Genomic DNA, 27,154 nt, shown 5'->3' with positions numbered 1-27,154 from the left:
GTTGGAATGCTCATCATAGATTAGTTTCCTTCAGTGATGATTTAGTCTTGCAGCCAGTTAGTTACATACAAGAGAGAACTAGAATGTAAGTAGAGACTCGTACTGGTACTTGCACAGCCAAGGGGTGAAACAAAACAAGCCCCGATGTCCTCAAACCTTCCCTATGAGAATCGTTAGTGAGTCTCCCTATTTTATAAACCAGCTAATACAAGGATCCATGTGATAGTTTTCAGTCTGTGCTGTTACTGTGGAGACACAGACCATGCCAGAGTGAGTGAGTACTGCTCTATTTGTGGCACCACAGTCTGGGCTGAGCCCACTAAACTGATTATCTTATCTGACTAGAGCCTAGATAGAGCCTAGATTTCAGCTACCTATACTGATAGAAAAGACTGCTCTGTCTGTCTCTCTCTCTGTCTGTCTCTCTCTCTCTCTCTCTCTCTCTCTCTCTCTCTCACACACACACACACACACACACACACACACACACACACACACGTGTCTCTCAGGTCCTGAGATTCAGGTCTGCATTCATTTCTAACAAGAGAAGGCTCATTGATTTCATAGCAAGGTGGACTAAGCAGGTCAGTCTTAGAGCAGAGGGCCTTTTGTGTGTGTATTCTTGGCCTCTTTGGCCAACCGATGAAATCTGAGAGCTTTACAGAATCATGTTTTTAAATAATTGAAGGAAATGCTAAATTTTGGTTTTAGATCTGTAAAAGTAAAGTTGTCTCCCCAACAATCTAATCCATAGGCCCGTTGGAGGTTAAAAGTCATATAGGCACATAATATGAAATGACTTGCCCAGGATCAAAGCTAAGAATATTAGCAGATCAGAACTCCATTCCATAGAGATATTCCAATCCACTCCACAAAGATAGTGTTACTATTCACTATAGGGTTTTCCTTTCATACTAACTCAGTTTTATCAGTCAACTAACATTAACTATATATTATGTGACAGGCACTTGTGCCCAACAGATACAAAGAATAAAAAAAAAAATCCTACTCCCAGCAGGCTCAAATTCTGACTAGGGATAAAGCAAATACATGAAAAAAGGGAAGTAAACAGACATGTATTAAGCACCTATTATGTACCAGGCATTAGGAATGCAAAAACAAAGAATTGTTTAAAACCCTCATAATCTCACATTCTCACTGAAGATAAAGCAAGTCCTTGAAAGGAAGGAATGAAAGAAATACTTATTAAGCACATACTACATACCAAGCATTGGGAGTTCAAATACAAAAACTGAAAAAGAATCAAACTCCCAATAAGCTCACATTCTGATTGGGGATGAAGCAAGTACTTGAAAGGAAGGAAGCAAGCAAATATACATTAAGCACATACTACATGACAAGGATTAGGAATACAGATAAAAAGAATTTTTAAAACCTCTCTCAATAAGTTCACATTCTGACTGGAGATGAAGCAAGTACTTGAAAGAAAGTATGGAATCAAATATTTATTAAGCCCCTACTATGTGTAAGGCACTAAGACCATAAATACAAAGAATTTTTTAAAAACCTCCTCTCAATAAGCTCCCATTCTGACTGGGTAAAAGGGCAAATAATTGAAAGAAGGAAGGAAACAAATACACATGAAGCATGTACTATGTGTAAGGTACTGAGAATACATATACAAAATTTTAAAAAAAAAACCCTTTCAAAAAATTCACATTCTACCTGAGGATGATGTAAGTATTGAAAAGAAAGAAGGAAACAAATGGGTGTGAAACACCTACTAAGTGTTAGTCACTGGGAATATATATACAAATAATTTTTTAAAAAACCTACTCCAAAAAAATCACATTCTACCTAAGGATAATGCTGTAATGCCGGAGAAACTGAGGCAAGATAGAGATTAGAGAGTGTTTAAAATTTTATTAAATAGAGAGATTTACTGGGACCAAATGGATCCATGGTTTGGACCCAGGGTTGAATAAGACTGTCCTCTCCAAGAATCCAGCAAACAATGTGAGTTCTCAATGACCTATATATACACGTGGCTCAGACTCAGGGGGTAGACTGAGGTGGGGACAGAGTCAGAGTGCTGAGAGCGGGAACAGGACACTGACAGGGTGGGGTGACCCACTGGAGATGTGACGACATAATCAGGGGGAGGCACCCTGGAGATGGGAGAGGCATCTTGATAAGATGGTATCTGATATTCTGGCAGCTTGGGATGGAGAGAGGCATTCTGATATTCTAAAAATCTTTTATCCTTATCAAGTATTCTGATAAAGAGGGATGGGAGGTTTTGCAGGACTGAGCTTTTGGGAAGCAGGGAAACTAAGTCAGGACTGGGTCAGGATAATTATAGAAATAACTGTGGCATAACAATGCAAATATTGAAAGGAAGGAAGGAATCAAATAATTATTAAGTACCTACTATGTGCAAAACACTAATAATATAAATACAAAGAATTTTTTAAAAACCTCCACTCAATAAGTTCACATTCTGACTGGGTAGAAGGCAAATACTTGAAAAAAAAAGAAACATACATCGTAAACACCTACTGTGTCAAGCACTGGGAATATATATATACAGAAAATTAAAGAAATATACTTACTCCCAAGACCCTCACCTTCTAACTGGGGAAAATGCAGGTATTGAAAGTAAGGAAGTGATGTAAATGGTATCCCCCTTAACCTTTAGGGGGGCCCTGATGTAAACTGTGTCCCTTTTGGGGGGGAAGGGTGCTCCTGACTCTCAAACCCTCCTAGCCTCTAAGGGGGGAGGGCAAGACACAACCTTCCTTCCCAGATAACTCCCAAGATAAGTAATCTCATTCCATTTTGGATTGAATTGAATGAAAATCAGTCTCTCAGATTCATTCTGAGATTGGCCCCTCTCAGGGCCAAAGATCAGAGATGCCCCAGACCTCAGAAGACTAAGAAATGATGCCTCTGAACCCCGAAGCTTTGCTAAATGCTGTTCTGTACTTAGACAAGGATGAAGATATTTTCTTCTCAAAGTAACCCCATCTTTGCTACATTCCAAAGCAGGAGTTTGCCCCCTCAGAAAGCTGTCTTCTTAGCATACTGCTTGCTTAGCATAAATAAACCCATTCTTTGCCACAAACCACTTAGGTGTTATTTATTAGGGTTTGCTTATTTTTTCCCAAAACCTGCCACTTTCCAAGGGGATCCCTTTGATGTTAGGGGATTTCTTACCCTCAATTCTGGAACCTCAACAGAAGGAATCAAATATTTATTAAGCACCTACTATATGCAAAGCACTAAGAAATAAGTACAAAAAATTAAACAAAGCTACTCTCAGTAAGTTCACATTCTGACTGGGTATGAAGCAAATACATGAAACAAGGAAGGAAATAAATATGTTGTAAAAACCCACTATGTGCCAGGCACTAGGAATACATATACAAACAATTAAAAAACAAACCTACTCCCCAAAAGCTCACATTCAAACTGGGGATAATGCAAGTAACGAAAGGAAGGAAGTGATGTAAATTGTGACCCCTTTAATCACTGGGGGGAGCCCTGATGTAAACTGTGACCCCCTTTGTTGGGAAAAGATCTCTTACCCTCCATTCTCCAACCTCAACAGAAAGAATCAAATAGTCGTTAAGCACTTACTATGTGCAAAGCACTAAGAATATATAGAAAGAATTTTAAAGACCTACTCTCAATAATCTCCCATTGTGACTGTGTATAAGACAAATATCTAAAAGAAGAAAGGAAACAAATATGTATTAAGCACCTACTATGTATCAGGCACTATATATACACACACAAAGAATTTTTTAGAAAACCTCTCAATATGCTCATATTCTGACTGGGTGTAAGGCAAATATCTGGAAAAATGAAGGAAACAAATATGTATTACACAACTACTATGTATCAGGCATTGGGAATATATATAAAAGAATTTTTAAAAAGGAAACTACTCGCCAAAACCTCATAATCTAACTGGGGATAATGCAAGTATTAAAAGGAAGTAAAATGTGTATTAAGAACCTACTATGTGTCAGGCACTAAGAAAATACAAACAAAGAATTTTTTTAAAAAGTAGTTCTAAAATCCTCACATTCTGACTGGGTATAATGCAAGTATTGAAATGAAGGAAGGAGTCAAATATGTATTAAGCAGGTAGTATGTGCAAGAAGGAATATAAATATAAGAATATATATAGAACAATAAAAATATAAGTATACAAAGAATTAAAATCGACTCTCAATAGGATCACCTCAATAACTTCACATTCTGTCAGGGTGAGTGGGTATAAGGCAAATACCTTAAAGAAGGAAGGAAACCAATATGTATTAAACACCTACTGTGTGTCAGGCCCTGGGAATAAGTATATAAAGCATTAAAAAAAAAAACCCTGCTCTCAAAAACCTTACATTCTAACTGGGGTAATTCAAGGATTGAAAGGAAGGAAGGAATCAAATATGTATTAAGCACCTACTATGTGCAAGGCACTAAGGTTCTAAGTCCAAAAAATTTAAAAACCTACTCTCAATAAGCTTCCATTCTGACTGGGTATAAGGCAAATAACTGAAAGAATGAAGGAAACAAATATATATGAAGCACCTACTATGTGTCAGGCACTAAGAAAATACAAAGAATATTTTTTAAAAAATAGTTCTAAAATCCTCACATTCTGACTGGGTATAGTGCAAGTATTGAAATGAAGGAAGGAGTCAAATATGTATTAAGCACCTAGTATGTGCAAGAAAGAACATAAATATAAGAATATATATATATATATATATATACACACACACACACACACACACACACACACAAGATTATGAATATAAAGACAAAGAATTAAAATCTACTCTCAATAAGGTTACATTCTGACAGGTTGAGTGAGTGTAAAGCAAATATCTGAAAGAAGGAAGGAAACCAGTATATATTTAAAAACCTACTATGTTTCAGGCACTGGGAATACATATACAAAGCATTAAAAAAAAAAAAAACCCTGTTCTCAAAAACCTTACATTCTAACTGGGGTAATTCAAGTACTGAAAGGAAAGAAGGAATCAAATATGTATTAAGCACCTACTATGTGCAAGACACTAAGGTTCTAAATCCAAAAAATTAAAAAAACCTACTCTCAATAAGCTCCCATTCTGACTCAGTATAAGGAAAATACCTGAAAGAATGAAGGAAACAAATATGTATGAAGCACCTACTATGTGTCAGGCACTTTGTTTTACAAACAAAGAAGTTTTAAAAAAGTGATTCTAAAAATCTCACATTCTGACTGGGTATAATGCTAGTATTGAAATGAAGGAAGGAGTCAAATATGTATTAAGCACCTAGTATGTACAAGAAAGAATATAAATATAAGAATAAGAATATAAATACAAAGAATTAAAATCTACTCTCAATAAGGTCACATTCTGAGAGGGTGAGTGAGTGTAAGGCAAACACCTGAAAGAAGAAAGGAAACAAATATGTATGAAGCACCTATTATGTGTCAGATAGTAAGAAAATACAAACAAAGAATTTTTTAAAAAGTAGTTCTAAAATCCTCACATTCTGACTGGGTATAATGCAAGTATTGAAATGATGGGAGGAGTGAAAAATGTATTAAGCACCTATTATGTGCAAGAAAGAATATAAATATAAGAATATATATATATATACACACACACACACACACACACACACAAGATTATGAATATAAATACAAAGAATTAAAATCTACTCTCAATAAGGTCACATTCTGACAGGGTGAGTGAGTGTAAAGCAAATATCTGAAAGAAGGAAGGAAACCAGTATATATTAAAAAACCTACTATGTTTCAGGCACTGGGAATACATATACAAAGCATTAAAAAAAAACCCTGTTCTCAAAAACCTTACATTCTAACTGGGGTAATTCAAGTACTGAAAGGAAAGAAGGAATCAAATATGTATTAAGCACCTACTATGTGCAAGACATTAAGGTTCTAAATCCAAAAAATTTAAAAACCTACTTTCAATAAGCTCCCATTCTGGCTCAGTATAAGGAAAATACCTGAAAGAATGAAGGAAACAAATATGTCTGAAGCACCTACTATGTGTCAGGCACTTAGAAATTACAAACAAAGAAGTTTTTAAAAAGTAGTTCTAAAAATCTCACATTCTGCTGGGTATAATGCTAGTATTGAAATGAAGGAAGGAGTCAAATATGTATTAAGCACCTAGTATGTACAAGGCACTAAAGTTATAAATCCAAAAATTTAAAAACCTACTCTCAATAAGCTTCCATTCTGACTCAGTATGAGGCAAACACCTGAAAGAAGGAAGGAAACAAATATGTATGAAGCACCTACTATGTGTCAGGCACTAAGAAAATACAAACAAAGAATTTTTTGAAAAAGTAGTTCTAAAATCCTCACATTCTGTTTGGGTATAATGCAAGTACTGAAATGAAGGAAGGAGTCAAAAATGTATTAAGCACCTAGTATGTGCAAGAAAGAATATAAATATAAGAATATATATACAAGAATAAAAATATAAGTATATAAAGAATTAAAATCTACTCTCAATAAGTTCACATTCTGACAGGATTAGTGGGTGTAAGGCAAATAGCTGAAAGAAGGAAGGAAACCAATATGTACTAAACACCTACTGTGTGTCAGGCCCTGGCAATAAGTATACAAAGCACTTTTTAAAAAAACCCTGCTCTCAAAAACCTTACATTCTTACTGGGGTAATTCAAGGATTGAAAGGAAGGAAGGAATCAAATATATATTAAGCACCTACTATGTGCAAGGCACTAAGATTCTAAGTCCAAAAATTTTAAAAACCTACTCTCAATAAGCTCCTGTTCTGACTGGGAATAAGGCAAACACCTGAAAGAAGGAAGGAAACAAATATGTATGAAGCACCTACTATGTGTCGGGCACTAAGAAAATACAAAGAATTTTTTAAAAAGTAGTTCTAAAATCCTCACATTCTGACTGGGTATAATACAAGTATTGAAATGAAGGGAGGAGTCAAAAATGTATTAAGGACCTAGTATGTGCAAGAAAGAATATAAATATAAGAATATATATATATATATATGTATATATATATATGTATATATATATATATGTATATATATATATATATACATACATACACACACACAAGATTATGAATATAAATACAAAGAATTAAAATCTACTCTCAATAAGTTCACATTCTGACAGGATTAGTGGGTGTAAGGCAAATAGCTGAAAGAAGGAAGGAAACCAATATGTACTAAACACCTACTGTGTGTCAGGCCCTGGCAATAAGTATACAAAGCACTTTTTTAAAAAACCCTGCTCTCAAAAACCTTACATTCTAACTGGGGTAATTCATGGATTGAAAGGAAGGAAGGAATCAAATATATATTAAGCACCTACTATGTGCAAGGCACTAAGGTTCTAAGTCCAAAAATTTTAAAAACCTACTCTCAATAAGCTCCTGTTCTGACTGGGAATAAGGCAAACACCTGAAAGAACGAAGGAAACAAATATGTATGAAGCACCTACTATGTGTCAGGCACTAAGAAAATACAAAGAATATTTTTTTAAAATAGTTCTAAAATCCTCACATTCTGACTGGGTATAATGCAAATATTGAAATGAAGGAAGGAATCAAATATGTATTAAGCATCTAGTATGTGCAAGAATGAATATAAATATAAGAATAAGAATATAAATACAAAGAATTAAAATCTACTCTCAATAAGGTCACATTCTGAGAGGGTGAATGTGTGTAAGGCAACTACCTGAAAGAAGGAAGGAAACCAATATGTATTAAACACCTACTGTGTGTCAGGCCCTGGGAATAAGTATACAAAGCACTTTTTTTAAAAACCCTGCTCTCAAAAACCTTACATTCTAACTGGGGTAATTCAAGGATTGAAAGGAAGGAAGGAATCAAATATATATTAAACATCTACTATGTCCAAGGCCCTAAGGTTCTAAATCCAAAAATTTAAAAAACCTACTCTCAATAAGCTTCCATTCTGACTGGGTATAAGGCAAACACCTGAAAGAAGGAAGGAAACAAATATGTATGAAGCACCTACTATGTGTTAGGCCCTAGGAAAATACAAACAAAAAATTTTTTTAAAGTAGTTCTAAAATCCTCACATTCTAACTGGGTATAATGCAAATATTGAAATGAAGGAAGGAATCAAATATGTATTAAGCATCTAGTATGTGCAAGAATGAATATAAATATAAGAATAAGAATATAAATACAAAGAATTAAAATCTATTCTCAATAAGGTCACATTCTGAGAGGGTGAATGTGTGTAAGGCAACTACCTGAAAGAAGGAAGGAAACCAATATGTATTAAACACCTACTGTGTGTCAGGGTCTGGCAATAAGTATACAAAGCACTTTTTTAAAAAACCCTGCTCTCAAAAACCTTACATTCTAACTGGGGTAATTCAAGGATTGAAAGGAAGGAAGGAATCAAATATATATTAAACATCTACTATGTCCAAGGCCCTAAGGTTCTAAATCCAAAAATTTAAAAAACCTACTCTCAATAAGCTTCCATTCTGACTCGGTATGAGGCAAACACCTGAAAGAAGGAAGGAAACAAATATGTATGAAGCACCTACTATGTGTTAGGCCCTAGGAAAATACAAACAAAAAATTTTTTTAAAGTAGTTCTAAAATCCTCACATTCTGACTGGGTATAATGCAAATATTGAAATGAAGGAAGGAATCAAATATGTATTAAGCATCTAGTATGTGCAAGAATGAATATAAATATAAGAATAAGAATATAAATACAAAGAATTAAAATCTACTCTCAATAAGGTCACATTCTGAGAGGGTGAATGTGTGTAAGGCAACTACCTGAAAGAAGGAAGGAAACCAATATGTATTAAACACCTACTGTGTGTCAGGCATTGGGAATAAGTATACAAAGCATTTTTAAAAAACCCTATTCTCAAAAACCTTACATTCTAACTGGGGTAATTCCAGAATTGAAAGGAAGGAAGGAATCAAATATGTATTAAGCACCTACTATGTGCAAGGCACTAAGGTTGTAAATCCAAAAATTTTAAAAACCTAGTCTCAATAAGCTCCTATTCTGACTGGGTATAAGGCAAACACCTGAAAGAAGGAAGGAAACAAATATGTATTAAGCACCTACTATGTGCAGGGCACTAGGGTTCTAAATCCAAAAAATTAAAAAACCTACTCTCAATAAGCTCCTATTCTGACTGGATATAAGGCAAATACCTGAAAGAAGGAAGGAAACAAATATGTATGAAGCACCTACTATGTGTCAGGAACTAAGAAATTACAAACAAAGAAGTTTTAAAAAGTAGTTCTAAAATCCTCACATTCTGACTGGGTATAATGCAAGTATTGAAATGAAGGAAGGAATCAAATATGTATTAAGCACCTAGTATGTGCAGAAAGAATATAAATATAAGAATATTTATACAAGAATAAAAATATAAGTATACAAATAATTAAAATTTACTCTCAATAAGGTCACATTCTGACAGGGTGAGTGAGTATAAAGCAAACACCTGAAAGAAGGAAGGAAACCAATGTGTAGTCAACACCTACTGTGTGTCAGGCATTGGGAATACATATACAAAGCATTTCAAAAAAAACCCTGTTCTCAAAAACCTTACATTCTTATTGGGGTAATTCGAGTATTGAAAGAAAGGAAGGAATCAAATATGTATTAAGCACCTATTATGTACAAGGCACGAAGGTTCTAATTCCAAAAATTTAAAAAAACTTACTCTCTATAAGTTCCCGTTCTGACTGGTTATAAGGCAAACACCTGAAAGAAGGAAGGAAACAAATATGTATGAAGCACCTACTATGTGTCAGGCACTAAGAAAATACAAAGAATTTTTTTAAAAAATAGTTCTAAAATCCTCACATTCTGACTGGGTATAATGAAAGTATTGAAATGAAGGAAGGAGTCAAATATGTATTAAGCACATAGTATGTTCAAGAAGGAATATAAATATAAGAATATATATATATATATATATATATATATATATACACACACACACATATACACAAGAATATGAATATAAATCCAAAGAATTAAAATCTACTCTCAATAGGGTCACATTCTGAAAGGGTGAGTGAGTGTAAGACAAACACCTAAAAGAAAGAAGGAAACGGATATATGTATTAAACACCTACTGTGTGTCAGGCCCTAGGAATAAGTATACAAAGCATTTGAAAAAAAAATGCTCTCAAAAACCTTACATTCCAACTGGGATTGAAAGGAAGGAAGGAATCAAATATGTATTAAGCACCTACTATGTGCAAGGCAGTAGGATTCTAAATCCCCAAAATTTAAAAACCTGCTCTCAATAAGCTCCCATTCTGACTGGGTATAAGGCAACTACCTGAAAGAAGGAAGGAAACCAATAGGTATTAAACACCTACTGTGTGTCAGGCCCTGGGAATACGTATACAAAGCTTTTTTTAAAAACCCTATTCTCAAAAACCTTACATTCTAACTGGGATAATTCCAGGATTGAAAGGAAGGAAGGAATTAAATATGTATTAAGCACCTACTATGTGCAGGGCACTAGGGTTCTAAATCCAAAAAATTTAAAAATCTACTCTCAATAAGCTTCCATTCTGACTGGGTATAAGGCAAACACCTGAAAGAAGGAAGGAAACAAATATGTATTAAGCACCTACTATGTGCACGGCACTAGGGTTCTAAATCCAAAAAATTTAAAAACCTACTCTCAATAAGCTTCCATTCTGACTGGGTATAAGGCAAATACCTGAAAGAAGGAAGGAAACAATTATGTATGAAGCACCTCCTATGTGTCAGGCACTAAGAAAGTACAAACAAAAAATTTTTAAAAAGTAGTTCTAAAATCTTCACATTCTGACTGGGTATAATGCAAATATTGAAATGAAGGAAGGAGTCAAATATGTATTAAGCACCGACTATGTGCAAGCCACTAGGGTTCTAAATCCAAAAAGTTTTAAAACCTACTCTCAATAAGCTTCCATTCTGACTGGGTATAAGGCAAATACCTGAAAGAAGGAAGGAAACAATTATGTATGAAGTACCTCCTATGTGTCAGGCACTAAGAAAGTACAAACAAAAAAATTTTTTAAAGTAGTTCTAAAATCTTCACATTCTGACTGGGTATAATGCAAATATTGAAATGAAGGAAGGAGTCAAATATGTATTAAGCACCTACTATGTGCAAGCCACTAGGGTTCTAAATCCAAAAAATTTAAAAACCTACTCTCAATAAGCTCCCATTCTGACTGGGTATAAGGTAAACACCTGAAAGAAGGAAGGAAACAAATATGTATTAAGCACCTACTATGTGCACGGCACTAGGGTTCTAAATCCAAAAAATTTAAAAACCTACTCACAATAAGCTTCCATTCTGACTGGGTATAAGGCAAATACCTGAAAGAAGGAAGGAAACAATTATGTATGAAGCACCTCCTATGTGTCAGGCACTAAGAAAGTACAAACAAAAAATTTTTAAAAAGTAGTTCTAAAATCTTCACATTCTGACTGGGTATAATGCAAATATTGAAATGAAGGAAGGAGTCAAATATGTATTAAGCACCTACTATGTGCAAGCCACTAGGGTTCTAAATCCAAAAAATTTAAAAACCTATTCTCAATAAGTTTCCATTCTGACTGGGTATAAGGCAAACACCTGAAAGAAGGAAGGAAACAAATATGTATTAAGCACCTACTATGTGCACGGCACTAGGGTTCTAAATCCAAAAAATTTAAAAACCTACTCTCAATAAGCTTCCATTCTGACTGGGTATAAGGCAAATACCTGAAAGAAGGAAGGAAACAATTATGTATGAAGCACCTCCTATGTGTCAGGCACTAAGAAAGTACAAACAAAAAATTTTTAAAAAGTAGTTCTAAAATCTTCACATTCTGACTGGGTATAATGCAAATATTGAAATGAAGGAAGGAGTCAAATATGTATTAAGCACCGACTATGTGCAAGCCACTAGGGTTCTAAATCCAAAAAATTTAAAAACCTACTCTCAATAAGTTCCCATTCTGACTGGGTATAAGGCAAACACCTGAAAGAAGGAAGGAAACAAATATGTATTAATCACCTACTATGTGCACGGCACTAGGGTTCTAAATCCAAAAAATTTAAAAACCTACTCTCAATAAGCTTCCATTCTGACTGGGTATAAGGCAAATACCTGAAAGAAGGAAGGAAACAATTATGTATGAAGCACCTCCTATGTGTCAGGCACTAAGAAAGTACAAACAAAAAATTTTTAAAAAGTAGTTCTAAAATCTTCACATTCTGACTGGGTATAATGCAAATATTGAAATGAAGGAAGGAGTCAAATATGTATTAAGCACCTACTATGTGCAAGCCACTAGGGTTCTAAATCCAAAAAGTTTAAAAACCTACTCTCAATAAGCTTCCATTCTGACTGGGTATAAGGCAAATACCTGAAAGAAGGACGGAAACAATTATGTATGAAGTACCTCCTATGTGTCAGGCACTAAGAAAGTACAAACAAAAAAATTTTTAAAAGTAGTTCTAAAATCTTCACATTCTGACTGGGTATAATGCAAATATTGAAATGAAGGAAGGAGTCAAATATGTATTAAGCACCTACTATGTGCAAGCCACTAGGGTTCTAAATCCAAAAAATTTAAAAACCTACTCTCAATAAGTTCCCATTCTGACTGGGTATAAGGCAAACACCTGAAAGAAGGAAGGAAACAAATATGTATTAAGCACCTACTATGTGCACGGCACTAGGGTTCTAAATCCAAAAAATTTAAAAACCTACTCTCAATAAGCTTCCATTCTGACTGGGTATAAGGCAAATACCTGAAAGAAGGAAGGAAACAATTATGTATGAAGCACCTCCTATGTGTCAGGCACTAAGAAAGTACAAACAAAAAATTTTTAAAAAGTAGTTCTAAAATCTTCACATTCTGACTGGGTATAATGCAAATATTGAAATGAAGGAAGGAGTCAAATATGTATTAAGCACCTACTATGTGCAAGCCACTAGGGTTCTAAATCCAAAAAGTTTAAAAACCTACTCTCAATAAGCTTCCATTCTGACTGGGTATAAGGCAAATACCTGAAAGAAGGACGGAAACAATTATGTATGAAGTACCTCCTATGTGTCAGGCACTAAGAAAGTACAAACAAAAAAATTTTTAAAAGTAGTTCTAAAATCTTCACATTCTGACTGGGTATAATGCAAATATTGAAATGAAGGAAGGAGTCAAATATGTATTAAGCACCTACTATGTGCAAGCCACTAGGGTTCTAAATCCAAAAAATTTAAAAACCTACTCTCAATAAGCTCCCATTCTGACTGGGTATAAGGCAAACACCTGAAAGAAGGAAGGAAACAAATATGTATTAAGCACCTACTATGTGCACGGCACTAGGGTTCTAAATCCAAAAAATTTAAAAACCTACTCTCAATAAGCTCCCATTCTGACTGGGTATAAGGCAAATACCTGAAAGAAGGAAGGAAACAATTATGTATGAAGCACCTCCTATGTGTCAGGCACTAAGAAAGTACAAACAAAGAAGTTTTAAAAAGTAGTTCTAAAATCCTCACATTCTGACTGGGTATAATGCAAGTATTGAAATGAAGGAAGGAATCAAATATGTATTCAGCACCTAGTATGTGCAAGAATGAATATAAATATGAGAATATATATACAAGAATAAAAATATAAGTTTACAAATAATTAAAATTTACTCTCAATAAGGTCACATATTCTTACAGGGTGAGTGGGTATAAAGCAAACACCTGAAAGAAGGAAGGAAACCAATGTGTAGTCAACACCTACTGTGTTTCAGGCATTGGGAATACATATACAAAGCATTAAAAAAAAAACCCTGTTCTCAAAAACCTTACATTCTAACTGGGGTAATTCAAGGATTGAAAGGAAGGAAGAAATCAAATATGTATTAAGCACCTACTATGTGCAAGGCACTAAGGTTCTAAATACAAAAATTTTAAAAACCTACTCTCAATAAGCTCCCATTCTGACTGGGTATAAGGCAAACACCTGAAAGAAGGAAGGAAACAAATATGTATGAAACACCTACTATGTGTCAGGCACTGGCAATACGTATACAAAAAATAAAAAAAAAACCCTTCTCCCCAAAACCTCCCATTCTTACCTGGGGATAATGCAAGTATTGAAAAAAAGGAAGGAAAAAAATTGTATTAAACACCTAATATATGCCAGGCATTGTGAGTTCAAATATAAAGAATTAAAAAAAAAAATCCTAACTCCCAATAAGCTCCCATTCTGACAAATAAGAAAACATATATATCTGTCTACCTTGGGGTCTCTCTAAAGAAACCGAATTAAACGCAAAACAGTTTAGGAAGAAGGGAACCAGAAGTTCAACGGAAATAGCAATGACTTCAGGACTGTGCTTGAGCTCTGTATCTTTAAGGAGGAATGGCACTCTGTGAAGGAGGTAATGAAGGAGTTGGTCCCAGGAATTGACAAAGACCGTGTAGGAGATGGATTGTTGCATGTGATGAACAGAGAAAAAGCTGGTTTGGTTGATGGAAGCCCCTGATGGGGTAATGCCCAGTGGAAAGGGAGTTTGGAGGCCAGATTGTATAGGCCTTTCAAAGCATAACAGAGTTTATATTTAATCCTGGAGGCAATAAGAAGCCACTTGAGTTGTTTGAATAGGGAAATCACTTGGTCAGACATGTACTTAAAGGAAAATTACTTTGATAACCACCTGTTAAATAGAATAGTGGGTCCTCACTAGGCCATGATACAAGTCAGGGAGACACATTAGGATGCTGTAGCACTAATAGGTAAGAGAGAATATGTCTGAACTGGTAACTGTGCCAGGACAGAGAAAGGGTTGGATGAGAGGGATGTTGTGGAGGTAGGATTGGCCACGTTTGCTAACTGGATCTGTGGGTGGGGGGAGAAGGAGAAGGCAAGGATAACATTGAAACGAGGGTGGTACCTCACTTTTCCGTCCAGAGCCACCTGGGTCCAGTGGGAAGATACAGATCAGAATGACCTGAGATGACGAAAAACTGAGACTCGTCACATAGTAAGTTTTTAATGACTGAGATGGGGAACCAATTAGGGAGAATAATTATACTGCCCTACTTAGTGAGGACCCATTTGAGGTTGAATAAGGTGGATTTGTAATGTACCTGGCAAGCAGAACTAAAAGGCCTCTTCCAGCTGTGTTCTACAGCTGGTGAGGAGCAGAGGTGAATAGTGGCAGTGACTGACAGTTGAGGCTTGGCCAAAGAAGTCAAACTCACTAAAGCCTGAAGTCCTGGGTTCTGCTTATTCATTCCTAATAGTGACATGCAAGTAAAGGAAATGGCAGACTGCAGTTGGAGACCAAGTGTCAAGGATGGGGTTATGTGATAGAAAGCAGTCCTGCTCCCCGGATTTTTAGTCCTGTCTCCCCACTGGGCCTCTAGTCCTCTTCCCTCCCCCACTGGGCCTGTAGTCTTCTCACTCCTCCAGGCCTCTCAATCTCCCCCCAGCCCTCCAATCCTCCCACCCCACACCCTGGGCCTGTGATCTTCCCACTCCTGTGGGCCTCCAGTCCTCCTCCCTTCCCCCCAGACCTCTAGTCCTCCAGTCCCCCTGTGGTTACTAGTGTTTTGGCCCCCAGTCCAGCCCTAGCCCCAGGAGATCCCAGTACAAGAAGCCTGGCTGAGCACCAGGAGGAGGCAGATGATTTGGAGCCATGGAGAATAAAACACATTTGACCAGAACACACATCAAGCTTTATTTCTCGTGATTTTTTTCAACCGCAACTCCCAAAGGGAGAATAGTTGAAGGACACCAGGGAAAATGGGTTAAAATGGCTAAGAGCCCAGGCAAGTAATTACAAAAAGGCCTGAGCAAAAGAGTGCTCCCAGACTCCGCCCTCCTGAAGTATTTCCCCCCTCCCCCTCTCCCTCACTGCTCATGCTCCGCTGCAATCTGTTGCGTAAGCGTTCTTCAACCGTTAGCTTCTTCTCAGGTCTTGCTTTCGAATAGGTGTTTGCTCCCTTCTCCCAAAGTTCCATTGGTGTTTTCCCTCCTCCAAGGTTCCCTCGGTGCATGAGGGATGTTATTAGATTGTCGTTAGATGTTGCCGCTGTCCCCCGCCGCCCAGCCCCCGGGAGTGCTCGGCCGACCGCAGCTCTTAAATGGCCTTGCTGAACTTGTGAGCCCTGGCCCTGGTTCTCTCGGAATAAGCGTGTTTGTAAAAGCAGTTGGAGCCGAAAGGGCAGCTGCCCCGGCCTCCATCAAAGTAACGGCAGGGTTTGTTGCTCATAGCCTCTTTGTACTTTTGAATGAGTCTCAGTTTTTCGTTGCGCTCCTCCACCCAGATCTCGCTAGGGATGACAAAGTTTGAGGTAACCCGACACTCGGGGCAGGCCTTGATGATCTTACTCTCAAATTGTTTGGCACTTCTCCACTTACGAATGCACTTAAGGCAGAAAGTGTGGTTGCAATTGGAAAGGATCCCGAATCGAACCTCGTTAGGATTGGCCTTTTCGTAGATCACTTCCCTGCAAATACCACACGCCAGATGGCGGCTGCGCTGGACCGCAGAAACCCGCCCCCCGTCCTTCAGATGGGAATTGAAGCGAGATTTGATACGTCTTACTAGTTTGGGGGCAGTCTGCTCGGTGTTTGAGATTGTCAGTCCGCTCAAGTCCGGTGGGTCTTCACGGACAGATGTGGGGCCTACCTTATGTGGACGTTCCCCGAGCCCGAGCTTCCTAGCTTCGTCCTCCACTGAATGTCTGCCCCACTTTTTCTCGGTCGGGTGGCCCTGTTGGTTAGCTCTGCCGCAGGCATAGGAATAACGTGCACAGTACGGCTTCCCCGGGACAAACTCCATAGCGTGAACCCAATTATCTGTACATGCTCTCAATTTGGCTACACAACTGGCATATGTTGGTTTTACCTTGACTTCACTGAGATGATCTGTCAGTGGTGGGAGGCCCAGGGAACCCGGGGGAGGAAGTTTGGGAGTGGTCGATTTTACCATAGGAGAGCCATTCTGTTCGTCTTGGCAGCAGTCTTCAGGAGAACGTTGAAGATGGCGGCTGGCTTCAGCCTCCGGCTTCTCGGACGGCCCATCGGAGTCCGGGTCGTCGTCCTCTTCTTTACAAGTCTCACTCATAGAGTACCTGCTGGTGACGTTTTTGGTCCGGGTACCTTCTTCTCTGCCACTGGTGCGCCCTTCCGCTTCCCTTTCCCGACGACGTGGAGATGGAGTACTCGCCCTGAGGATGGAGGCTGAGCCTACCTCCCCTTCAGCCACGGCTGCGCTTGATATTTTCCACGCCTAAGGTAACACTCAAGTTTAAACAGTTGGAATCTGGAAAAGAGTGTCCGGACAGAGGCGCATTTCTGAGATGAGTAGAAAAGGCAACTGTCCGCTCTTTATACAGATGGCAGACTGGCCTGCGTAGGTAGTTTTCTCAACTCTGGTTGGCCCGTAGGGACAGGAGGGGCTTGGTTTCCACGGAAACAATAACAAACAAACAGTTACCCTTTATGATGAAGTTATTGATTATCGCATTTTCACCTCTAGGCCCTGACGTCAAGGAAAGGGGAAAATGGAGATCTTTGGGGGTAAAGGGTGAAAAGTTAAAATGAGTTTAGGGGCTCTTTAAAAATCATTCGAATGGGAAAAAAGAAGCTATATGGTATAAAGCACAACTATGTCTGATTCGATTTCACTGAAACAGTGAATTCCTTGACTTCAAAACAAAACAAAACATATGTGGCCCCTTAGTAATTCACAAGGAAGATTTTGACACTGAATGAAAATGACCCCTTACAAAAGCTATTTTTAAATTCTATTTCCAATCATTTTCTTTTTTTTTCCAAGTTCCTAAAACGGTAGTATATTTGATAATGTCAAGAAATTACTGAATTGGAATTTTGATAAAAACATATGTGGGAGTGGGGGTGGGAGAAGCATAGGGGGGTTAGGACTAGAATCTAAATACATTCTGCTAGCTAAGCTCCAATTAGATAGTCAAATTAATCATCACCTTTTTTTTAAAGAGTTCTTTATTTGATAGTTATATACACAAAATCCATATTTAATATTTAATTCTTCAACAGCCTAATGTTGCATTGAATTATTTAATGAGAATTTAGAATATTTATTAATTTGAAATAAAGTGGGATTTTTTCTCCTTGAAAAAGTATTTACCTCAAAACAAAGTTGCTGTTTTTTAAAATATGACAAAAGAATAGCTATTATGTGGGATACCATATGTAACGTTCATTTATCCACAGAGTAAGTACAAGAATAGAAAACATTTTAAATGTCAACTTAATTAGGTCACTTTATATTTTAGAACAGTGTTTTCAAATTCTATTTTAAGGATTTTAGTATTAGAGGTACTATGTTACTATGCTACATTTGGAGAATTTGTTAAAGTACACACACACACACATCATGAATTTGAAAACCTTTGCTGAGTTTTTGGTTTTCCTTTTGGCTTTGATTTTTGGCTATTACATTTCTTCCTCTCATTCTGGTATAGTTGTCTATGGCTCTTATTTTTTTTCCTCTTTTGCCTAAATTAGATATAGATAGGATGAGATTTAAACGAATACACTGATAACAATTTATCGTATATCATAAAGTTTAATTTTGTCCTGGTCAATGATCCATATTAACTTTGCTTTGCTGAAGTGAATATTAAGAAGAAATACAGTATAAATGGATATGTTTGAAAATTCCTTTCCACTAGTACGCATAGATCATATATAAAGTGCTTGCTTAGTGTTTGGACATAAACACAAGAATGTAATATTTTCTTCTTCCCAGGAGGCTACATCCTGTTGTGTCCTGCTTTCTAGAGCCCCCAAGTTGGAGTGACAAAACGTGCCATGCTTTCTAGAGCCCCCATGGTGAGTGATTAAAATATACTGTCTTGATGGAGAAGTGATGAGGCAGGACTCCTGAGGATGGTGGAAAAATGGAGTCCATTTATTCCCAGTTCTTTCCCTTAATACCCTTATGTAACCAAAACAACACTGTGCATGTGCTAAGTTTATACTGCAATGGGACCACATGAACAACTTGCTATTGTACATACTTTGCCACCTGATGTCACTGTGCTTCAATGGCAACACAGGTTGTCACCGCCCCCTGACTCCTCAGGAAGGCCGAGAGCCCTTAGGGGAGAAGGGGAACCGAACCAGACCTTGTCAGTAGGTTCTCTCTGGGCTGAAGGGTCTTATACCTCACCCAGAGTTCCCCTACTGTCTGTGACCCTCTACAACATCCCTTTGGAAGAGGCAGCGCATGCACACACATGCGTACACACGTGTATATTCACCACTCCCCATGAACACAGGTTCCAAGTAGTTTGAGGAATGAATCACTAACAACTGAGTAGGAAGGCACGCATGTAGAAATTGTCATTTGAGCTAAGTTTTGTTAGAAACTACGAATTTGAAGAGGTCACAGTTGAGGAAGGAGTACATTCCAGCAATGAGGGACAGCCTGTGCAAAGATGTAGGGACAGAAGCTGAAATGCCGTGTGTGAATAACAGTAGGAGAGATGTTATACATTGTATAAAAGTCAGTTATGTATATAATGAGCCTGGAAAGATATTTTGTATAATGTATCAATTGTCTGATGGTTCTGTTATCTCAAAGTTTGGGGGATTAGCTCCAAACACGTGCAGATCCCAAGTTATGTTGCCTCATGCTGTACTACTCTTATCCAAATCTGTAAAATTATTTACTTTGAGACCTTTGTATTCTGCATACCTCTCAATCATGTGACTGTAAAGATATCTTTTAATGGAGAGTATCATTTTCGAGGAGGTTTCCTTTAACCTTTCTTATACTTCATCAAGGTAACCCTCCATAAGTGTGTAAATAATTTTTATAAACCTTTTGTATAGATCAGAAACTAGTGTCTAGTTGTTGATATTCTCACAGTTATCCTTTTCAATATGATTGACCTCCATGGCTCCCTCCCTCAAAATACCCAGTTTATTACCTTCCCCTCTTTCAGATATCTTGAAAATTGATTCCTCAATGGCATCATCACCTAGTGGTCCACTATGTTGGTCTTTATAGCACCTATTAAACTTTGGAACCAATCTTGACAGGGTAAGCCACATCTTGAGCCTGCCTGAAACAGATTTCTTGGCACTCATGCCTTGTCAGGAAATGATCTGTGAATCTTTGAAATGTTTATTCCTTCTCTCACTTTCTCTATGGACATGCATTGTGGTTCAATGGACAGTGTTGGACTCGCATTCAGAAGGCTAGGTTCAAAGAGTGCCTTTGACATTTGCTATATGACCCTTGCTAAGTCATTTAACATCTCTGCGTATTTTTCCCTCCCTCACTTTCTTTCTAGACAGTTGGTGTGGTTCACCTGGACAATGTTAGACTTGTAGTCAGGAAGGCCAAGTTCAAAGAGTGCCTTTGACACTTGCTCTATCACCCCTGCTGAGTCATTTAATCTCTGTGAGTTAAAGGGGAATAATACCAGGACTACCTACCTCCCAGGAGGGTGGTCAGGCTCAAATGAGATAATATTTTAAAATATTTTGAAAACTTCAAAGCTATATACACATATGTATATATGTTGTAAAGCACTAGAATCTAAGGAATTATAGATCATTTCTCAGCCTTTATTGGGAATTTATTTTGATATGAAGAAGCTTTGCCTTTCCCGGCTAATTCCTTACTTTCTGCCTTGCCAAAGTAGGATGCTGTATCAGATGGATTAGAAGATGCATAAAAATTAAGATTAGTCTACAATTCTTTTCCATAAGGAATGTAAGAATACCTCCAAACCTTGTTTTCAAATGAGGGATAACTTAGCAAAGGCTTTCTAAGTTTTTGGACACAAAAATAATTTGTCTGCATTTTTTTGTCTTAACTGACCTGATTTTCTTCAATAAGTATTTATTAAAAGCTGATTTATTAATTACTGTGTGAAAAGCACATTGATAAGCACTGAGGGTAGGATAAGGCAAACAGCACAATGAATCTGACCCCCAAAGAGTTTACATTTTATTTTGTGCATTCATTATTACATTTAGCATAATTTTACTATTTGGGGCATTAAAATTGGTTGTGACTAAATAAGACGGCCAATCAATGAATAAAAAAGGGTCCTATCCATAAAAGTTGCTGCTGCTTTTTGCGGTGGATCTTTGGATGCACGAACTGCCAAATTTGGAGGATATAGGCCTACAATATATGTTCCTTGTGAATAATTAGGACACTTCTGCCCCAAACGCCTTTCTAAACTATTGCTCCTCTCTTTATCTCCCAGAACTGATTGTGGAATAGAGGGAAAACGGCATGGTCCTTTTCTTTTCTGATGTTGCCTTTTTTTTTTTTTTTTAACATGGTTTTACACTAACTCTCCATATTCTAGTATCTAGTCCAGAGCATTGGAACATGAGGTCCAGGATCCTGGAAAAGATATTTTTATGACTTTCTGATATCGTCCTGGAAGTGCTTTCACTTCAGTTGGAGCCTCCAATTACGTGGGTTTATGTCTTCTCGTGAACTTTGACCCACTTTCATTAGTCTTATATGTATTTTTCTCTTGTTCCTAACTCATATATGTGCTTTACAGTTTGAAATTGTTAGAGTTTCTCAGGTAAAGTAGTTATCTGATTGAGCTAATTTTCTTTTCATCTACAACATTTTGCATATTTCTTTTTGAGCTATTTTTTTTAATGTGATCAATGTAATTCTGTATGTTTAGTAAATTTACAATCTTGTTTTCAAAGAAAGATTCGACAGGTTCAGTCTGCCAAGACACACAGTTGCCGAGGATAAAAGATCCCATGTTCATCAGACTCTTGGAATATGTGTGAAAGTAGTACATGTCCAGGCATTTCCATCAGCAGATGTCGTGGAAATGAGAGAATGATAAAATCGACAGTGTGAGTGGGGGGGGATTGTCCTTGGCAAGGACCACACCATCCTCTAAGGAGAGAAAACATTGAGAGAAAAGCCTTTAGAAAACTCAGGAATGCTTAGAACAGCTGCTGTGTGGACTTGAATGGGAAGTTCATTAGAGATGAATGTAGGAATTGTATGATACTGAGGACCCACTTGAATTTGAGAAAATGTGAAATAATGCTTTCCGTCCAATTCAGTAAACAGGTATTGGGTACAAATCACTATCCGAAGCTCTTGGGATTAAAAAAAAAATGAAAACAACCATAGTTTAGTGGCAGAGACGCTGGAATCTTAACCTGGAGACCTAGCTTTGGCTGTTTACTGAATGCTGGGTTGAGAGTTCGTTTCTCCAGTGCTAGATTTTCATCTCTAGTGCCTTCCTCAGTGAACTGCAGTAGAACCTGAGTGTGATGGCTTCTGTAAAGCCCTTTGGAAAGCTTGAAAAGACTATAGAAATGTTGTCTATTATATTTTGTTCACATGTTGTTTTTTCTCTGTGATCGAATAACTATTACTTTTATTGTTATCATAGGCAATGTATACAGGCCTAAGGGAACCTCCAGCTTCCTAGGCTAATGTAATAAGTGGTCCTAAGTTGTACGGTGAAGAGGGTCCCAAAGATGAGGGATGCTGTTCATCATGAATAGGATCCCTGGGTACCACTTTCCTCTGACACCCTCCTGAGGAGTCATCACTGCAGGGGTGAGAACAGCTTCTGCCACCTCATAGCAAACAGTGTAGTATCTCCCTTCTATCTTTTTAAGCTGGAAGTATGTTTTCATAGCACCTTTTCTTATACTTAGTGTTAGTTTTTCCTGGATCAGACTTCATCGCTGAAGGCCTGGAATCAAATTTTGTTTTACCCAACAGATCACACAGTGGATTGCTTCTGATAAGCAACCTCTGCCCCCTGAATCCTCTACACCACCTTTCTCTGTTAAGATTGGACCCATAGCCTCAGTATTACTTGTGCATACCACAGTCACATTGGCTGAAAGTTTGCAAGCCTTACAAAAGGATGCAATTACAAAAAAAAGCAATACTTGAACTGCCTTTTGGTCTCTATCTATCCTCGCAGGACGATTCCGCCCTGGTGTAGCTGCCTCCTCACTCTGCTCCTGAAGGTCTCTTCTCCCACTGGAATCTATATTTTGAGGAAGTGTCCATCCAAATCATCCCCAATTACTTGGACTGTTATGCTTCAGCTGCATCCTCACTCATCTCTTATGGGTCTCTTCTACCACTGATGAGTTTTTCCTGAAAATTTCCATTTTGGAAGTTCATTTCCAGTCACTGTCCCTCAGGAATCTCCTTTTACTCTACTCCTTGCCTTTCAGCTCTCCTTTTATGTATTGTTTTCTTCCATTAGAACATAAGATCTTTGAAGGCAGAGACTGTATCTTTACTTTGATTTGTTAGCTCCAGTGCTTAACAAAGTGCCTGGCATATAACGCTTATTGATTGACTGACTGACTGATAGGCTGGGGAAGTCATCCCAGTGAAGCAGTCTGTCAGTTAACTCTCTAGCCTTTTTATGGCTTCATCCCATTAACTGACTACAAGGTGAGAGTAAGTGAAAGAGGAAACAATCAAGAAAGGGCTGGACAGAGGGGACAGATTCAGCTAGCATCCTTGCTCACTTGCTCAAGACAGAATTTGATAGTATCCTTTTTGAGATCCATGCTTATTCTGAGGAATAACAGTATAGTAGGATCTATTCTCTTAGATATGAGAGCCCCAGCCCCCTTATGTAGGTGCAAGTTGGTAAGTCACAGTACCAGTCAAATATTGCTTACAGTACATGATTTAAGGGAAGCTCAAGGCATGTTGTGGAAGGTCGCCAAGTAACAGAATGTTCATAAAACCTGGTCATTTGTCGCTTTCATTGCTTTCATAGCCTTTACCTAGCCAGTGTTCCCAAGGAATAATAGAAGTGACCGTACCTCTCAGATAATATAAACATAGCTGGTAAGCCACAGACACAGGTTGCAGTATATTCTTCCAAGGAGAGATAAGGCTAACCTTTTTTTCATAGACAACATATCTCTCATAAAAGGCCAGAAGAAATCAAGATCTCTTGGAAATAACTGTCAGGCCTTCCTCTGTTAGTCCAAATTTGAACTAACAGATTGGAATGAAAAACTGCACTCTGACTAGGACCCATCGTGCCAGAATGATCACGTTTACCTCTTGCTGTTTGCCCCTATTCCTGAAAGACATGAACATTTCCATTTTCCATTTCTAGATCTGTGACCCTTTAATCAGATGGCAAGTAATTGGCAAGATAGTGCATACTGAGAAAGAAGAAGCTTTGGTCATGTACAATGCATTCAAGAGGTTCAGTGGCAAATGGGGATGAAAGAGAAGGGACATTGGCTAAATTGGCTAGGACAATCAGAGAAGGCTTTTTTAGAATTAGACATCTTTACACAATTGTGGAGAAATGGAAAGGAACAAGTAGTGAAGAAGTCCCATAGGCAAAAGGTAATAAGACAAAGAGTGCAAGGAGAGATTTGTCTTAGCGAAGGATAGGGATACCCACTTCTGTCATCAGAAGAAAAGAGGAGAGAATGTATAATGATGCTTAAAAGTTGTTAGGAATGGAAGGAGAGGGGTAGAAAAGTGCTTTACCAAATGGCTTCGATCTTCTCAGTGAAATTAGAATCTAAGTCATCTGCATCAAGTGCAGGGATTGGGGTATGCTTACAATGGAAAGGAAAGAAGAAAAGATTTGGAATAGACACTGTGGGAAAGGAGAGAGAGAGCTGTTAAGGATAAATAAGGATTCAAAAGGCCTAGCTGAGGTTATGTAACATTAAATGTGGATGAAGTCCATTCAGTTTTGTTCTTTTTCTCAAGCAGTGTTTCACCAGGAGCAGGAGAAAGTTCGGAAAGTATTTCACAGTTCATAGTGCTTCTTTCTGGCTGTTAGCTACCTGAGTAGGATTCGAGCTGAATGATGTTATATATTTTAAAGTCCACAGTACTTATTACCAAGAAACAAACAAAAATTATAAAACCACTGAATTAGTAACACCACGTTTTGAAATACATGTCCAATACCATTAAGATTCTAAGAGTTAAAGCAAAATGGATAAATATAGGCATTATCTATATCTCCTATTGGGTGCCTCCTTTTTGGAACCAACAAAATGTTAATTTTCAGATATCATTTTCTCATTCTCATTCTCTAGTTTTTTTAAGTCTTTATTTTTTTCAAATAGAGTATATAGCTATCACTTGATAAAAAGTGACAGCCTCATATATTCAACAACTAAAACTTGGAAAACTTTAACCATTTAGAACATTCTAAATTTGGAAGTTTATGAAACATCTCATAGGGTTCTAGTAGGGGGGAATAGTCTAAGTTATATCTTACCATCTTAGTATATAAATGTCATCTCAATAGTTATCAATACCACCTTAGGGATACCTTATTAGCACAATGTCTCCTGTATAGTCTGTTATACCATGAACTCTCTCCAGTGATTTTAAAAGAAAGAACAGCTATGAAAGCATAATGGTATGAGACTAGTTATTACGAGTATTAGCCCCAAATAACCTCTTATACTGTATTATAAGACTCTGAAATTTAAGTATATTTATGATCTTATAAATGGTTGGTACTGCCTCCTGTGGTACAGACCAAAGCTAACCTTGCTTTCTCATCCTGACCTCTGTCCATTTTCTCCTACAAATCTCCCGCTCCCTGTTCAGAAGGCCTTTCCATAGCTCTTTTAATTTGGGGGGAGGGTATAGTAATGGGCGATGTGACTGTTAATTGGTTGTTCTTCATTTGAACCAGAGAGCAAAGTACAGATCAACAGAGTCCATGGGATATCCCTAAAAAGAAACCACCCATTTTAGCTACCCAGAAACTTGGTTGCCAATCCCCAGAACTTCTAGATATATCTTAGAGGAAAAACATTATTTTTAAGACACTGGAAAGAGATACTTGTAACAAGGCATTCTAGTCAGAATTACCATCAAGATAAGATTAGAATGTGAACATAATACACCACAAAATGAAAGAAAATGGCTCTTACTCAAGAATATCTACTTATGCAAAACTGCAATAATTCTACTGGGGAAAAACAGGCTGTTAACAGAACTGATGAATAACAAGCATTTCTTTTGAGAAAACTTTTTTTTTTAATAAATGTAGTTGACAAAAGAAACTTCTAGGTGAACCAAGTTTAACTTGAAGATAGTAGGTGATGATGCAGTACTTAAGATCAGAAAGGGAGAAAAAGACCTTTGTCCTTCTATTGAGAGTCTCAATTCATCTAAAATTTATTTAGACAAAAAACGACAATCTCTGGGTATGGGGCATGAGTTTTAAAAAAGTAAACCCTCTAAACATAGAGAAGGGAGCTTGGTATTTCTAATAATCAAGACGTCACCAATGAATGCCCCTCAAACATATGTGGTGGAATGGGGAAGGTATCATTACACTCACCCTTTTCTGGGCCTGCTAAAGGAAGGTTAGGGAGAAAGAAAGCTGTGTTGAAATTGCATGTTACCATCCCCATGACTACCCCATCAATTAGTGTAGTAAGTGTTTAAGTAGCCAGTATTAGGTAACAATAAATAGGAATTAGGGACTTAAAAGATAAAGGGGAACAAAAAAGCCACATGTCAAAACTGTCTCCTAAGTTAAGACCACATCTAGAGACCGTGTGTTAAATGAAGAGAAGCCAGCTAGGTACCAATAAATGGACCTCAGTCTGCAAGCTACAGATAAGCACCAGAAATATGCATTAAAACCAGAGAAACATTAGGCTAATAAGGTATCCTTAAGGTGGCATTGATAACTTTTGAGGTGACATTGCCGTACTTATCCTAAGATAGTAAGATACAACTTGGGCTATTCCCCCCTACTAGAACCCTATAAGAATGGGACCCTAAAACCTTTCCCCTCAAGCACTTCTCCAGTACAAGTCCATGCTTCTCCAGCACTTCACATGTTTGCCGTCTTCTCCCATCCTCTTCCCTCTGCCACCTGCCTCTATTTTCTCTGTGCCTTTTAAAAGTATGATTGATAGATTATTCCCTTCTTACTGTCAGTGTGAGCCTTTCTGACCACTATCCAAAGAATTCCCAAGGACTGACCCAACCTGAACCCCTTGTGGGTCCTTCCCCTTAAAGCATGGTCCAGATATCTACTGGTGGGTGAGCATAGTGCCATGAACCCACTGGTAGGAAGCAAAGATTGACAAAGGAACCCATGTCCGTCCA

The 27,154-nt window shown here is 37.6% G+C and overlaps 2 protein-coding genes across 2 annotated transcripts in view; both read right to left on the bottom strand.

Moving 5' to 3' along the window:
* Positions 1–27,154, bottom strand: part of KLHL4 (kelch like family member 4) — a 176,105-nt gene that overhangs the window by 107,521 nt on the left and 41,430 nt on the right. The window lies entirely within an intron of this gene.
* On the bottom strand, positions 15,723–17,389 carry LOC127542386 (E3 ubiquitin-protein ligase makorin-1-like). The gene has a single exon (XM_051967935.1). The coding sequence runs from the start codon at positions 17,126–17,128 to the stop codon at positions 16,139–16,141; it is 990 nt and encodes a 329-aa protein (XP_051823895.1). The 5' UTR covers positions 17,129–17,389; the 3' UTR covers positions 15,723–16,138.

Source organism: Antechinus flavipes, chromosome X (genome assembly GCF_016432865.1).
Source record: "Antechinus flavipes isolate AdamAnt ecotype Samford, QLD, Australia chromosome X, AdamAnt_v2, whole genome shotgun sequence".
Classification (NCBI taxonomy): domain Eukaryota; kingdom Metazoa; phylum Chordata; class Mammalia; order Dasyuromorphia; family Dasyuridae; genus Antechinus; species Antechinus flavipes.
This window is presented reverse-complemented; position numbering and strand designations above follow the sequence as displayed.